The following is a 16,058-nucleotide window of genomic DNA, read 5'->3' on the forward strand; positions in this document are numbered from 1 at the left end:
ATGGTAATTTTTCACCATGCAGAGCAGATAAAACAGCAGTGTCTCTTGCAACTCAAGTGTAAAATGTAATATGGATCTCAGTAATTATAAATAAAATCTTAAATAATGTGAGATGTTCAAGACAACAAACTAATTTAGATGAAACCATTGGTAACTTGACAGGTCAAACACTGAATGAAGATGAGAACATCACAGTCAAGGGGTTTCGGACACCTAAATTACATGCATGCTAGTAAATGATGGCAAAATTTTATTTTTACTTTTTTCTTCCAACTTCCACCCCTAACTTCTTTGGAATTTTTCTGTAAACTAAAAATAAAAAACCTTGGTCTAACTTATGCACATGGCCAAATGTAAATGTACAGTTTATAATGAATTACTCAGTGAGACACTATGACAACAAAATTTTCTTACAATAAGAAAATATTTGAAAAACCTGAGAATATTTATACAAAAATTATTTTCATTTTTTTTTCATATATTAAAAAAGCTGCACTTTCAAGACTTACTTTGGTGACCTGTATTGACACAAAATCCATAAAAGTTATGAACACACAGTAGAGACAAAAGTGTTAGGACAAAGTAAAAAATTAGATTTCAGGCTACTTTCAAATACAATGGAATAACAGGCGAAATAGCAAGAATTTATTCATCTTCATATATAATACAACAGAAACTTAGTACAAATGCTTGAGTTCAGCAAACAGTTAATACTTTCTATCACCCTTTTTGCTTTACTGACTAGACAGTCTTTCATGTACTGTTGCAACACATTTAATAAAAGTGTCCTTTGGGACTTTATTCCAAATGTTTCTAATACATTCCCATGAAATTTGTTTGGAAGTAACTTTTGATTTGTTGACTTTTTATCTATCAAATCCCAGATCTGCTCAGTTAGGTTGAAATCGAGGTCACTGTATCATTTGAATGACTCCAGCAGCTTCTTTTTTAGCTAACTAATTTCTGCACAGGTTGGATGAGTATTTGGTCATGGTAGTAGAATCCTTTATGAATAATACAAAAACGAAGAGGTATACCATGACATGTCAATATCTGATAGTACTTCTACTGATCCATTATTCTATCTATTTTGCAAATATCTCCTGTACCTAAACAGAAAAACACTCTCAAATCATCACATTGCCTCCTCCATGCTCCATGGCAGGTACTATATATTGAGGTAAGTATTTTCATTCTTCTTTCACTAGATGTACAACCTATACTTTGAACCAAATATTTCAAATTTGGACTCATATATCCATAATACACTATTCCACTCATCAGCAGTCCAGTTTTGTGCTTTTTAGCAAAGTTCAATCTCTTGACGATATTTGGAAATTGAAATAAAGGTTTTTCAAGTGCTATACAACCAAATATTTCATTCTTGTTGAGTCATCTTGATACTACAGACCTGGACACTTTTATCACTTGTTACATGATTGTTTATCTTATGCTTGAGGTCAGTGGCAGTCTTCCTTCTGTCTTGAAAGCTGTATAAATGAAGATACTTAACATCAGCATCATTGAGTTTAGGTGTTCTGCCTGACTTCCTTTCCTATTTACAAATTTACCTGCCTCAGTCTCATAATCTAGGGTCTACTTGACAGTGTTTGGAAAGTCTGCAACAATTTGTTAGAAAGATCAACATACAAAGTTTTGATGTGAATTTTCTTCTCTACTGACAATTCTCTAAATTTTTTAAGCTGTGGCATGACAACAAATTATATAGTGCTAAACACTGTTTGTATCAAGATTTATTTGTGGAGTGCTATTAAATCGATTTCTTCTACTATATACCAGAACTGTATGCTCTTTCTATATAGTTAAGACACTCCATGGAATACCACTACAGTTAATTTCAGACTCTGAATTTGATCTGTATCCAAACCATTATGACATGACCTTGGTACAAGTATATGGAAATTCTAAAGAAAGTTAAGTACTCTCACCCTGTCTCATTCAATTGTCAACAAGAATCAGTGAACCATTATCATGTTGTTGAAACTTACATTCTGTACTGACATGAAAGAATTAGCTCCATAAAATGGAAAGAATGACAAAACTATACTCGTCCTAATACTTTTGCATAGTACTGTACATTGTGTGTTAAGCATCACTTAGTTAAAAAAATATATAAATAACTCGCAGCAACTAAACAGCACACTAACAGAGATGCTAAGCTACGGTATTTCTGCATTCATTGTCGCTCATGCTTTTTACTGCCAATAAGCATCCACACCCAGTAATGAGCAGGGCAGTAACATTAAAAACACTGCCTGAAAAACGTACTAAGCAACATTCCCAGCTATTTATTGCCCAAGCAGCACAGCATCTAGCCAAAATGAAGTTGCAATACAAAAACAATAATTTATACTTTAAATCACAATATTACAAACCCCAGTGTATTGAACCATGTTTCAGTCTATGAGCAACAAGAATATAAATATTTAATAGTAACTTTCACAGGTTTCAAACATATTTCAACTGAAAGCTCTAGACATTCAGCTCTATTTATAGGCAAAATTGTTATACCAAGTAAAATTGTAGCAAATAATAAGCAGATAATTTCACAAAACTCATATAAATACATACTATAATTAGGTGCAAGAATTTATACACTAAGTGTAAAATCTATTTATAAATAAGCAAACCAATAATCTAGAAATGTAATCTAATAAGAGTAAGTCTCCAGTGAGTACCATATAGGTTTTCATAAAATATTATACTACACCTAATGTATGTTAACCACTTTATAAGCTTTCATAATAACAACTTAGAAAAGGAGTAAACAGATATATTTATAATTTGGCTTTTTTACAGTGTATTTCCTCTTTTTATAAAATTTCTCCTGGGGTAGTTAACTTGTGTACTATGGTCATAGAGGTTAAGGCTTAGGATACATACAGTTGGTTAAAAATTACCCCTAGTTTATACTTGAACCTTTTTCATTTAGTGCTATTTATTCAACCAAAGTCATCAGTTCTAATTTTGCATAGGCTCTCTTTTCATATGTATCTTCTATCTTTAATGCTATGGATATAGGTAGATAAAAATATACTTAACATTTTTAGTTACATTCAAAATTTAATTAAACCAATTCTTATCAATATATTTTAATAAAATTCAAATCAAAACCTAATTAATGAATTAAGTGTTAATATTAGATTAGATTTAATTAAATAAGTTTTCAATTTTCACTTTTTTGTATCAAATGCCACTTGTATGCTCCAAGTTGCACAATTTTGATAATAAAACTTTCAAGCTTCCATTTATCTTTTTTTACTAAGATATAAAACAGAAAGTCCAATCCCTAACAGAAACTCCTAACACCAAATGTCTTTCAAAAAATATCATTTATTCTCTCTAACATTTGCTTTTACATTATTTTAACTACTAGAAAACACATATTTCAATTTACTGATTTATGTATAAGGCTAACTCATTCTCACAACAGGTTTTGAATTATACGGTTCACACATTCAAAGATGCTATCATAGCTCAGTTAGAAAGCCAGTAAAATTATAATAGTTATACGAGTGGTATGCTTTGTACATGCTTGTATTTAGTGTTTTAAATTGACATATTTGAAATAAATAAAAATTTGGGAAAATTAGAGTTAACTTTTATTAACATTTGCAGTCTTTGACAGTGAAAACATACAAGATCCATACATAAAACTCAACATTTCTTGTGTTTTTATGTATATTTCTTAATTTATTGTTATAAAACTAATTAAAATGTAAAAATAACAAATTTATTAGGTTAGTTATAAAATATAAATGAAAAAATGCTATGCACTTGCTGGATTTTTGTAGCTTTTTTACACAGGTTTAGTAGTTAAGTTCAAAGGACAATAAAACAACAGAATTAAAAAAAAAATGTAACAGTTACAAGCCTGAAGCTGTATAGAATGAACATTAATTTTGTGCTAGCACTAAATCCAGAAAAACAAGAGAGTAATTTAGACATTTTGTGTTTTTTCTGTTAATTAGAAGGTCAGTCAAATAGACTAAACTTGTACAATGTTAGAGGCATAGAAAATAACAGATAAAGTAGTTTTACTGAAAAACTTTACATTCATTTAGGAATTTTTAGAGTTTATGCAAAACTTAATGCAAAAATCATCTTGCACACAGACTAGTTAGAGTCTGCATGTCAGAATTCTGACTATAAATTCAGAGAAAAATCTTTAGTAAAATATTTATAAAAATTCAACTTTTTTGTGCATAAAAGAGTTGTAATGTTTACTTAAAGCTTGCTAAATATAATGAAGGCACTTATTATATCAAAAGTTTTAGAATAATAACATGGTCGTTGTATGGTTTGTCAAAATGACCAAGTCACGTGTAGAGAAAGATAACAGCAGATGGCTTATAGATGGATTGTCCTTTTGTCGTTGTCTTTTTTTTTTATCAAAGATTTACAGATATACAGTAATTTTTAAAACACTTATGCTATCAGATTCAGTATGGTACATTTTCTTGGCTGATGCAGTACATTTAAATTGAATAGAGTTTATAATGTTTATATGTAAACTCAATAAAACTGGAAACTTACAAAATAAGTAGTTATGTGCACAAGTTCTTATGGTAGTATTAATACACTTGAAGATAAGATCTAGTAGTTTACAAAACTTACCTTTTGTTTCTTCACTACTGTTTAGCTGTTCTTGTTCATCTTCATCATCATCCAGTTTTAAATCTTCAGAAAGTTCCATAGGTTCAGGTTCCTTGAGAAGTGTATGTAAAAATATCAGCTCAATACTTCAAAGGAAATGTGGCTGATCAAAAATATGCTTTTAAAATCCCCATTTTACATCCAACCCTTAGTTAAAGTTGATAATAACAACCCATGAAATTCATTATGAACAACAAATATTCTACAGGTACCTTTAATAAAATTATTACTCTTATTAACAAGTCTCTTGTTTAGTGGTTTATTGACGATGAAAAAAATCATGATAAACTATATTGAGTTACAATCTTGATTTCAAGGTCTTTTCTTATATAGTACATTAAACTTCTACTAACTCACTACATATATCTGTAAAATAAACTCCTGAACAAATATATTTCACTTATGTTCTGACAGTACACAGAAAAAATCAATAAATACTACACAGCTAATTCCTTAAGACTGTAGTTTTTGTCTCTGCACTTTTTTATATACCAATTTTGAATGCCTCATGTTAAGTAACTTTTTTTTCATAAACTTTTTTATTTAAATCATAAACTCCATCCTACATAACCGATACACATTGCCAATGAATTCTTTTTACATATTTCATGTCTGGTAATGTAATTCACCTACAAAAACATGATTGTGTCAAACTCAGACTGTTCATTTATCACAATACCAATTTTGCACACAGTTACAGATGAGTGTTTATTATTTCCATATCAAGATTCACAATGATGTGACATTTTCATTTCTTATTTGTAACTACATATTTATTCTTAAATTACCACATTTAAATTTATATTTGTACCTTATCTTTCTCATGGGTTTTATATGGATCAGGTTGCTCTCCTCTGTACTCCTCCTCTTGAGAATTGATAGTTTCTTCCTCTTTCTCAAGAGCATTTTCTTTCTGCTCCTCTGACTGGTTTTCTTCTGGCTGGCTGTTACCTTCCTTAGCTACTAGCTGAGGTTGTGATTGTTGTTCTCCTGAGCCAAATCCCTCTTCCTTTAAGCCATTGTCATCATCTTCACTATCACTTCCCCATAACTTCATAAAAAAAGTAAATAATCTATACTTTTAAAATCACTCCTTCATGACTTCATAAGTAATATGAAACAGAAGTCTGTTTACAATATCACTATCCCATAGATTTGTAAAACAAAATATTATAATAATTCCCAGAAATTCAGATTTTATTTGTAAAAAAGTGAAGGAATTTAGATATTTTTGTCCTCTGTTGTGTGGTCTTGTGTATGAAAAATATTCCAAAAATAATGTTTTACTTAGTTTAAAAAATAATTTCATATAATAAATTGCAGTTCTTTTATGAAGGTATGTGTGGATGTAAAGAATTACTTGGTATTGACATCAATAACAATTTTACAAGATACAAGAATAAAAATACAAATAAAATGGTAAAAAAAGCAATGAAAAAAAAAGAATTTATCTTTCTTTAAACAATTTTAAGTAGAAAAAATTAAACTCAACTGTTATATAATATAAGAAAAATAGTTTTTAATCCACAAGTAAGAAATGCAAATAGAAAACACAAAGGGGGAAAAAAAAAAGATATCTAACTAGTTTTTACAAACCAAGTAAATCATTATTAAATGTATAGATTTACTTGGTATATCAAAACTAGTGAGGCTTTCTTTTTTGCATTTTTAGTTTTCTTGTGTGTATAAAATAAAATTGTCACTTTTCATATTATAATCAACACAAAGCACTCTCAGAACTAAACTTTCATCTTATATAACAGCTGACTGCTCTCCAGCTCACTTAAGTGGAATGAAAGAACTATATATACGCCCACTCTTAAGAATGTCATTTCACTGTTATGAGTTGAAAACTGTCCCCAAAAACTCTATATATTTCAAACAATGTAATTTACAGCTATAATTTATTATACTTTCTACCTTTTCATCCAATTTTTCTGTATCTTCCTCCTCCAGATCACCCATTTGCTTATCTAATTCATCTTCACCTTCTTCACTCTCTTCACTATCATTATCTTCATCTTTATTCTGTTCAATATCTTGTACTTTCCCGTCAAAATCATCAGACATTTCTACTCCATGTTCCTCTTCCTATATCAAATCCAGAAACAAAAACATAAGTGAACACAATAAAGTGTAAACAAGCATTTGTAGTGAAGCAATAGATCATTTTGATGACATACAAAATTTACTTTTAAAGACCAAAGCTCTGTGATATCAATAAATCATAGCTGATTAAACCAATGGCCAAAATCATTAAAGTTTGAAGAATTAGAATTTTCCAGAGTATCAGATGGGTAACATTTCTATTAATGCTAGTGAAAATCTATATGCCTAATGGAGTTAACTACATACAAGGAGAATATTACCTTTCATCAAGCAAAACTATACAACTTTGTTTCAAACTTGCAAAATGCCCTACATGGATGTGATAAACATTCATTCATATATCTTAGATGAGTCTATTTCCAATATCAAAAGTTAGGAATTATGGAAATTATTTTGATCTGTAAGCACAGGATATTAGGTTTTTTAATAACACTTCATGATCAATACCTTTACACCTTTCTTTTGATTTATTAAACATTTCTTTAAAACCTAACAACGTAATGATCTTGCCTTCTCTATTTAATGTTTACTGATATTTTTCAAACAAATTTAAGTATAAATGCATCAGTGGTGAGAGAAACATACAGCCTACAGCTTTTTTAACTGATACATGTTTTTAAAAATAATTATGAATACAAAATGAAAATCACATCAGCTAAAAGAATAAAAACTCATGTTTTGACCATCACAAGGAGTCATTTCATGGAACTCTCAAACTAGCAGTTAAATCAATACTTAAAAATTTAAATAGTGACATTTATTGGTTTCTCATTAAACAGTAATAAAAGTTTGTACTCTTAAATGAGGGGGGAGGAATTTACCATGAATAATTGCTTCAAATGATTTGATTTTAAATTTATATTTAGTTTGCATGGCCCAGAGGTTCAGAGTTGTTGTTTTTTTTACAAATTTATTTCACATTAATAATAGAATAATATCAATGCAAGTCACCTGAAATGTTCAATATGTCCTACACACATTTTAACAAATAACTACAGATGAGATAAAATATTAGAGCAAGAAATTCATGGAAGCATTTGCTACCATATTTTTCAAAATCATAAAATCCATGGCCATGATGGTTGCTCTTCAATATGCCTTTGGCCTTCATGCCCTCATGATATAAATTTGTATTGCTTACTGCAGTAAAGAAAAAAAACCACTGGATTTACTGGACTTTCTTGTTTTTAATAGTATATGACATACTATGCACATTGGAGTACATAAAGTTTTTGTTTTGATTGGCAATAGTACATTCATGGAGTTTGTTGAGTGATATAATACTGCAGTAAAGAAAAAAAACCACTGGATTTACTGGACTTTCTTGTTTTTAATAGTATATGACATACTATGCACATTGGAGTACATAAAGTTTTTGTTTTGATTGGCAATAGTACATTCATGGAGTTTGTTGAGTGATATAATACTGCAGGCTCTTAGTAGTAGCTATGTATGCTGGTCAAAGTGAAGTGAGTGACTGCATATACATCTTGTATTAAACACACTAAAAAAGAAACAAATTTTGAGGACAGGTGCCCAAAATGGGTACACCTGTAACTGGTAAGTATGTAGATTACATCCAGATTCTTTAGAAAATGAATGTCAATAATGTGGCCAGATAAACTGTATGTGCAACCCATCAAAGACTTAAGTCTACTACATTAGCTACCTAAGCATAATGTTACTGAATTATAAGTAATGAGTTGCACAGTGCAATGTGTGATGATGCATAATTTATAGGTTATGACTAATGTAGACCTAGTTTATTGTTTATCGGCACTAGTCTATGTTAGAAATTATGTAAACAAATACTAGTAGTAGTGCGTTTTGGAAACAGAATGTTGATCTTATGTCACAGTAATGCCTTTCTATCTGTCTCTTCAACAAGTTTTTCAAAGGGCTGCCTTTTGGAGACACTGTAACTAATTTTTGTCAATCTTGGTCAAGTAGTCAGACATGATGGCTTTGAATTTTGTTAGTAGAAGTTAGGCTAAAGGTCATTTGACTTTACCAGAAGTCAAATACTGGAATCATTTAAACTTCTTTGTCTGATGCTTCTCAAACTTAGATAAAGCAATAAATGAATAGGGGTGCATAAAAGTTGTACACAATTTTTACATCAAAGGACAACTGGGGCAAAAGCAAGAAAATATTATAAAGCACTTATTTTCTTTGTAAAATTGATCTTAATCAAAGTTGAACATGCTGGTAAGTGGATAGAGATGCCTGAAATTTGTTCATGATTTGCAAGGTCAAAGGTTATTAAGATACCTTGGAAACCTTGAAAATGCTTCTCCTTCCAAGGATTTTGTTTGATTCTTTTCAAAGTTAGACAAAGTAACAAGTGGATAGAGGTGCTTCAAAACTGTTTCAAGTTTAACATCATATGGGGTCAGGAGGGATAAGAAACAGGAATTTTTCATAGTTTCTTCTACATTTACTTTATAAAGTCTCTAAATATCACTTGAAAAAGTGAACTAATTGAGTTACTGCATTTCTATATGCTCTTGTTGTTTTTGCAAGAAGAAGAAAAGATTCAGTTTTATTGAAGAAATGTTATGAAAGTCTGAAAGTATTTTTAATGAAACTTGAAAGAATTTGGCACATTTTTCTACAAAAAGGTCAGATTCTGAAAGCTGTTGGTATGTAGTTGTCCATTACAGTTGAAACATTATCCTTCAGGATATGCCACTGTATAAATAATTTTTCCTTTCTAGTTTAATAATTTTGTTGTGTTTACATGTTAAATTCTGACATGAAGGATGACCACAGAGGCTTTCCTAAATATCTGATAGGCTTACATACAGTTATCTAAGCTATGTTACTTATTAAAATTTGCTCCTTAAAAGGTAATATAAAGTTCTCAGCTTTTATTTAGCATGTAGCCTACTGTAGTGATGCTTCTATTTCTGACCATGTTGAGAATGTGTCTTCTGATGTAGAGGTTGGCCCTGATGAAAAAGATTTTTTAATATAATACCGAGTCATGCAGAAAAATAAATCATAATCTAAAACTTGAGACAATGAAAGGTGGAAGATATGATTTGTTGAAGTATGAACAAACAAAAAGATGGAATTGTTTCTGAAGTATGGTACAGTTGATGCAAGAAAGAGTATCAAGGATTGAAACCTGATATGTATGATGCTATGCATGATTGACAACTGAAACTCTTTGATATCTAAGTAATATGCACACCCAATTTAACAGCAATGTTTGTAATAGAACATTTTCATGTGTACATCAAGAGAAAGCCAATGTATGCTGACACATTAACAGTGAAGGACATACAAGATTGGCAAAAACTCAGTCAAGACAAAAAACTGTTTCTGCTAAGTTTGTGACAGCAAAGACTGACATCAATGGCAAGAAGTTTTAAGTTTAATTTAAATTATTTCTATCAAGATAGCCACAGGCATTGGTCTCAGCAAAGATTAAATTAAAAGTACTTTAATAAGAGAATTGTAATAAAATCAATAAGGAAAGCTAATAAATTATTTTAAATAAAAGTAAATAGTAATCAGTTTTATTAAATCTGTAACTTATAGTAAAGATAACAGCAGAAAGTGTTAATTTCTGTATTTTACTGGAAAGTCTCCAAATCTGATGGTATTCCTTAAAGTATCTTAAGATTTTATTCACATTCAGATTATTCCAGCTGAGGTTAAAGTAGCAACAGCATTGGGTAACCACAGTATTCCTCTTGCTTTTGTTAACCACTTAGAGTTTAAAAGTCTAGCAAGTTATACTTACCCAGTGATGATGGTGCTAAAAAGAAAACTGCTTCAACTATTCTTACAGATGTTATATGAGGACATATTTTATGGGGATCTTTCAAGTACACTATTCCCTGTTTAAACCCTTTTTCAAATGAAATCTCAACAGTATGTTTTAGGTCTAAAGAGGAATCAAACTTGGCTCACAATATTTATAGGCCAGTTCAAAAAATTACAAAAACAAATAATTACAGACTTTGGTTTCCTGCTGGTCTAATGTAGCAATGTTTCTTAAACTGGGAGTCCCAACACAAAAGGTAGTCACAAGTCTATTATATGGGGTTGTAAGACCCCAACAAATATGACAATAACAAATATTTTAGAGTAAGTACAATAATTTGCTATCACTTAGTCTGTTTGTGTGGGGGAGCACACAGCATAAAATATTTTCAAAGGGGTCTAACAAAATATTTGAGGACCCCTGATCTTAAGAATAAAAATATAAATTCTTAAAAACATAAAGCTCATATCTGATTACTTAACTTACATTTGGTTAAATTATGTGTGGTAGTTAAGCCCTAAACAAATAACCTTAAACACCAAATTACTTATTGGATAATTATTACAATAATAAATTTAGTATTGACCTACCATTACATAGCTAATTTTAATTTTCTTTATATGTTTATGTTTGCAATGGATACCATTTTTTAAAAGTAATCCAGGCTAGCACTTCCTACATTAATCTTTGTAAATCCATACAAATATTTATATAGAATACTTTAACATTGTCTTCATTATCACTTTTCTTCTCTTCATCATTTTGTTGTTTGGCATCTTCAAGTTGATCCTCACTCTCTAATTTCTCACTGACATCTTTGACTCCTTCTCCTTCTCCTAGACCTCCTTCCTCAATATCCTTTAACTCAGTAGCTCCTTCTCCTTGAACTTCATCACTTAGCTCATCAGGTAAACAGAATCCCTGAAAAGTTGTTTCTATTACTTCTTTGTATCCTTATTTTCTGTTTATGTTACAAGAAGTCTACAAGTCAAACATAGTATAACAAACTAAATAGACTAACTTTACATAACGTTAACAGAGCTTGTGGCTCTCTTTATTAATATCTTATTTTCTCTTCTCATCTATACACAGTAATTTGCAAATGTTGTAATACCCACTACTAAAAGTTTGAATCTCCACTCATAAGATAAATTTACCTAACAAGGCATAATGTTTACCATTCTGATCAGTAATTAAAAATTAAATCACTAAGGTTTAAATATACAACTGAAAATTTAACAACCAAACATAAAAGGAAAAAAGTGAATTGATGGAGTTCAATAATTTTGCTACTATACTAATTGAATTTATTGAAAATGTTGACATAAAAATGTTACTGATTAAGTTAATATAAAGATCTAAGCTTAGTAAAATTATTACCATTAATTGTAAAAACTCTAGCAGAAAATCAGTAAAGTTGATTTGATGAAAAAGCTATAAATCATGGTGTTATTTGAACACAAAACAGTACATGGCTGAATTAATTTTCAATTTAAGTATTTCTACTGAAACCAAAAACATTTTACAATCAAATTTAGTGTTAAATACTTTCAAAGTGTAAAAGCAGTCCTATTTAGGCGATTTCCAGTTTATTTTCTTAATTAAGCTTCAGTGCATTTTAATGCCTTTTTTACAGCTTTTTACAGAGTAAGAACAGAAATAGAAAGATAGTTAAGACTTAGAACTTTATAATATGAAACTTACATATCTTCTACAACTTGTTAAAAATTTTTAAATAAAAATCTAAGTGGAAAGTAAGTAACAAATTTCTTATTAACAAAAAAAAAACAAGACTGTTTGTATGTTTCTAAGGACTATGAAATTATGTTAAAGAATTATGAACATAACAATATATAGGTCAGACCCTCCAACTAACTATGTTCAATATTTACAATAAACACAAGATGAAACAAGAATAGTATTATATGCAATTCTACCCTTCCTTACCTTTTTAGCCAAATTTGTAAAGACTGATAAAAGTATGTAAAGCAGCTTACAAGAGGTCCTATGAGATGCTACCTGCACTGTGACAAAATACTGTAGTAGGGCAATGTACTGATTTACTAAAGGAACAACACTGAAGGTGCATCTGAGGTGAGTATATAAAAAAAAATGTTTAAATTAGAAGGTTCTTTAATAATTTTAAGACAAGTAACACAAGTATACAACTTGCCATACAGTATTACTTATAATTATTAAACCATAGTGACATAAATCAATTACAAAAACATTAATTAATGTAAATAGTTTTCTGTAGCATAGTTGTACTTAAAGAAATACATTAACTCAAATGTTGTCAATAATATTACACCTGAAATAAAATGTTTTGTTTTCACTTTCTTTTTCTTTGGGAGAAAATTTGTAACTTGACAAATCAGAACATTTAGCAGTAATGTACGAGTAAAATAAATTACATCACAGCAATCCAACTGGATTACATATAATGGAAAGTAGTTAAAACACATTCAAATAATACTTTTTAATCATTCTGTTGCTACAACACAATAACATTAAGCTTTTAAATCAGTTCTATAAAAAAGTGCTGTAAAATAATGTCTAGTTTATAATATTTCTTGTTTATATTGTTAATTAGGAATATTTAATAGTTTTAGAAATAAGAGTAACAGAAACACTTCATAGAGTAACAAATATAAAGTTCATAAATCTATCTCAACATTATTACTTCTGCTAAAATTTAAGATCTAAAAGGACTCTTTATCCTTTTTTATTGATCGGACAACCCAAAACACAAATACTAACCTAGTTAATTTGTCCACAATAAAAGGATCCTCTATTCTGTTCCAGAGGTTTTCCAAGTTCTTACCTAACTTCTTAGTGAGATGAATCATTTTATTAACATTAAAAATATTGAAACATTCCTCTAATCTTGATAATATTTTTTCTGTTAAGCTCTTATCTTGTAAACCTTCTTCATCTTTTGGAGAATCTTGTTCTTTTTGAGTGCCAGAAATAATTTTGTAGAGTTCCTGTACAGAATACAGAGTTTTAACTTTGAGTCTTTTAATCAGTTTTAAACAACGTTTCCCGTAGGGTGTAAGAAAAACTTCCCTGTTTGGATCAGAGTGGACGTTCTTAAATAATGAAGTGTGATCAACCTGATTAACTTCTTCTTTAAACTTTGGAATCATCCAGTGAATCGTCCTGCAGACACTAAGAGCGGACTGGCTGAAACAGTTATATTTCTGTCCATCCTTATCAAATAATGATGAAAACTTCATCAACAGCTGAGTAATTTCAAGAAGATTGTTAAAACAGTCCTGTAAAATAAGGTAGTGCTTCCAAGTACAAATTGATATACCTGAGAGCTCTCTGTTAACAAGGTTTCTATTGGTCTCAACAACAGCCAGACTTTTATTCAGCAGTTGTAAAGCTTCACACCACTTGCTGTCATCACGACAAGCACTCAGCAGTGACGATGAGCCTGATGTTGAGCCAAGAGTGATGCATGATTCATCATCTGATTGTGTTGGACAGCACTGGAGAAACACTTTGTATTGGTAGATACAGGCAATAGTTTGAGTCAGGACATTGTTTAAGCTGTCCTGAAAACAAGTAAAAAGTTATTACGCAAGTAATTAAACATTTACAAATCATTTATATGAGATAAGTACAAAGTGTTTATCAGAACAGGAAAGTAATAAATAAATATATATAATGTCATAAACAAAAACAAACCCCAAAAAAAATAAAAAATGCTACACTAATCAAAAGGATCCCCAGAGTACAGGCTATAATGCAGGATATAAAATATACCCTAGGTTTTGGAGGTGGCTGCAGAAGTGGGACCCACATTGCACTGGGGATACACCATCTGTCAGTCTTAGCCTCTGTTATTCAGTCTCACATGAAGAATAATTAAATGATAAAATAATCAAAGGAGTAGAAATAAAAATTAGGAGGGTGAGATGTGGGTGCTCAAGTCCACAATGTTTCACACCTATATCAATATAAATATTTCTTCTCTCTATGACTCACTAGTTAATAACATAGGCTTTACATCAAAGATATATATCTGTTATAATTTTCAAGTAAAACAGTTAGCATACTTACTGACAGTTTTTTTTTTAGTTATATCTTTGATAGTAATATTTCTTATCATATACAATTTCTTCATTACTTTACACATTCTTTTATGTACTTTTCATGCCATCTTGTTCATCATCCAAAATGCTTAGGGCAGTGAATATGTTTTTAAGCAAAATAGTAAGTTAATTATGTCCTTTCTTTAACCCTTAAACAGCAGCCATCATCACTTGATGCTGCTACATACAATATTCCAGGTGTTTAAGGACTAAGGTTACTTTCAATAACAGTACTGATTACATATTTACTACACCTAATCTTCATTTTTATTATTACAAAGATAATTTTACATTATTACCTTAATTTATGAACTTAGGACTATCTTAATCTCCGAAACTGTCCAAGTCAAGTATAATCATTACCAAATACAGACTCAGCATTCATTAGAATATTTAACATATATATTTTAAGTTTTCATCATATCTAATTCTTCATTTTATAACAATGATTATTCTGCTAATTTAATATATGCATTTAAGATTAGCCTAAGTCATCCAGACTGTCTGGACCTTAAGGAATTACTGGGTCCAGTAGGGCAGAAAATATTGTTAACAGTGATAATAAGTAACTGAAGAAATAATACATTCATATCATTATAAAAAATACAGTTTGAATATTACTTGTAATTAGCTATGCTCATTATTAGGTACATATTTTTAGTGCTGATTTATGTAGATACATCACTTTGATAAAACATTTATTTACAACCATAAAGTACATTTACATCACAAAATTAGAACCATGTGAAGACCAATACTAATCACTGGTGGAAAATGAGTATAACTGGCCATATTTACCAGGTCTTGTAATCAATAATCACAAAGTTATTGTTTCTTAAAATGGGATGAATCCAATCAAGAGTATTATACTTGGTTTTTATAAGATAAATTTCTTGAAATTAGAATAAGACACTTCAGACAACTTATTTTGTTATTATACAATAGATACGGTTTGAAATTTGAATAAAAATTTAACTGGTTATTGCAAACTAATTACTTCTGAAAATGAAATGAGATCACCAGATCTTAGTGTTTTATTATTACAAGGTATTGTAACATTAAAACATGGTATGCTTCAAAAGGCAAATTTATAAATTTCTTTGATGTGTAAAACAAAAAACAAGATTATACATAAAGATATTTATTTTAGAGAAGAGAACAATTATCAACTTTTAATGAATCAACTAACTTTCAAAATTACCATAATGAACTATTATAAATCTAATACTTGGAAATCCATTAAAACTTTCTTTACAAATCATTAGAGACCTAACTTGAAAAATCATTGGAAACATTCCTTGAATAATCACCATAGGTTTATTATTAGAAACAAAAACTGTTTTGTGAAATAAATATTTATAGAATACATGAAGTATACAATGTACGAAAATAAG

General features: G+C 29.7%; 1 protein-coding gene across 3 annotated transcripts in view; it reads right to left on the minus strand.

The window, feature by feature from the left end:
- LOC143239260 (midasin) overlaps positions 1 to 16,058 on the minus strand; it is a 217,603-nt gene that overhangs the window by 7,981 nt on the left and 193,564 nt on the right. For 2 of the 3 annotated variants that reach the window (XM_076480175.1, XM_076480174.1), the window contains 6 exons: positions 13,322 to 14,124; positions 12,509 to 12,650; positions 11,282 to 11,482; positions 6,598 to 6,768; positions 5,489 to 5,728; positions 4,639 to 4,729 (listed from right to left, as the gene is read on the minus strand). In XM_076480175.1, coding sequence (XP_076336290.1) covers positions 4,639 to 4,729; positions 5,489 to 5,728; positions 6,598 to 6,768; positions 11,282 to 11,482; positions 12,509 to 12,650; positions 13,322 to 14,124 — 1,648 coding nt within the window. Of the gene's footprint in view, positions 1 to 750; positions 1,491 to 4,638; positions 4,730 to 5,488; positions 5,729 to 6,597; positions 6,769 to 11,281; positions 11,483 to 12,508; positions 12,651 to 13,321; positions 14,125 to 16,058 lie in introns of those variants that run through there. The other variant, XM_076480176.1, reaches the window with a different exon arrangement.

Source organism: Tachypleus tridentatus, chromosome 13 (genome assembly GCF_004210375.1).
Source record: "Tachypleus tridentatus isolate NWPU-2018 chromosome 13, ASM421037v1, whole genome shotgun sequence".
Lineage (NCBI taxonomy): Eukaryota > Metazoa > Arthropoda > Merostomata > Xiphosura > Limulidae > Tachypleus > Tachypleus tridentatus.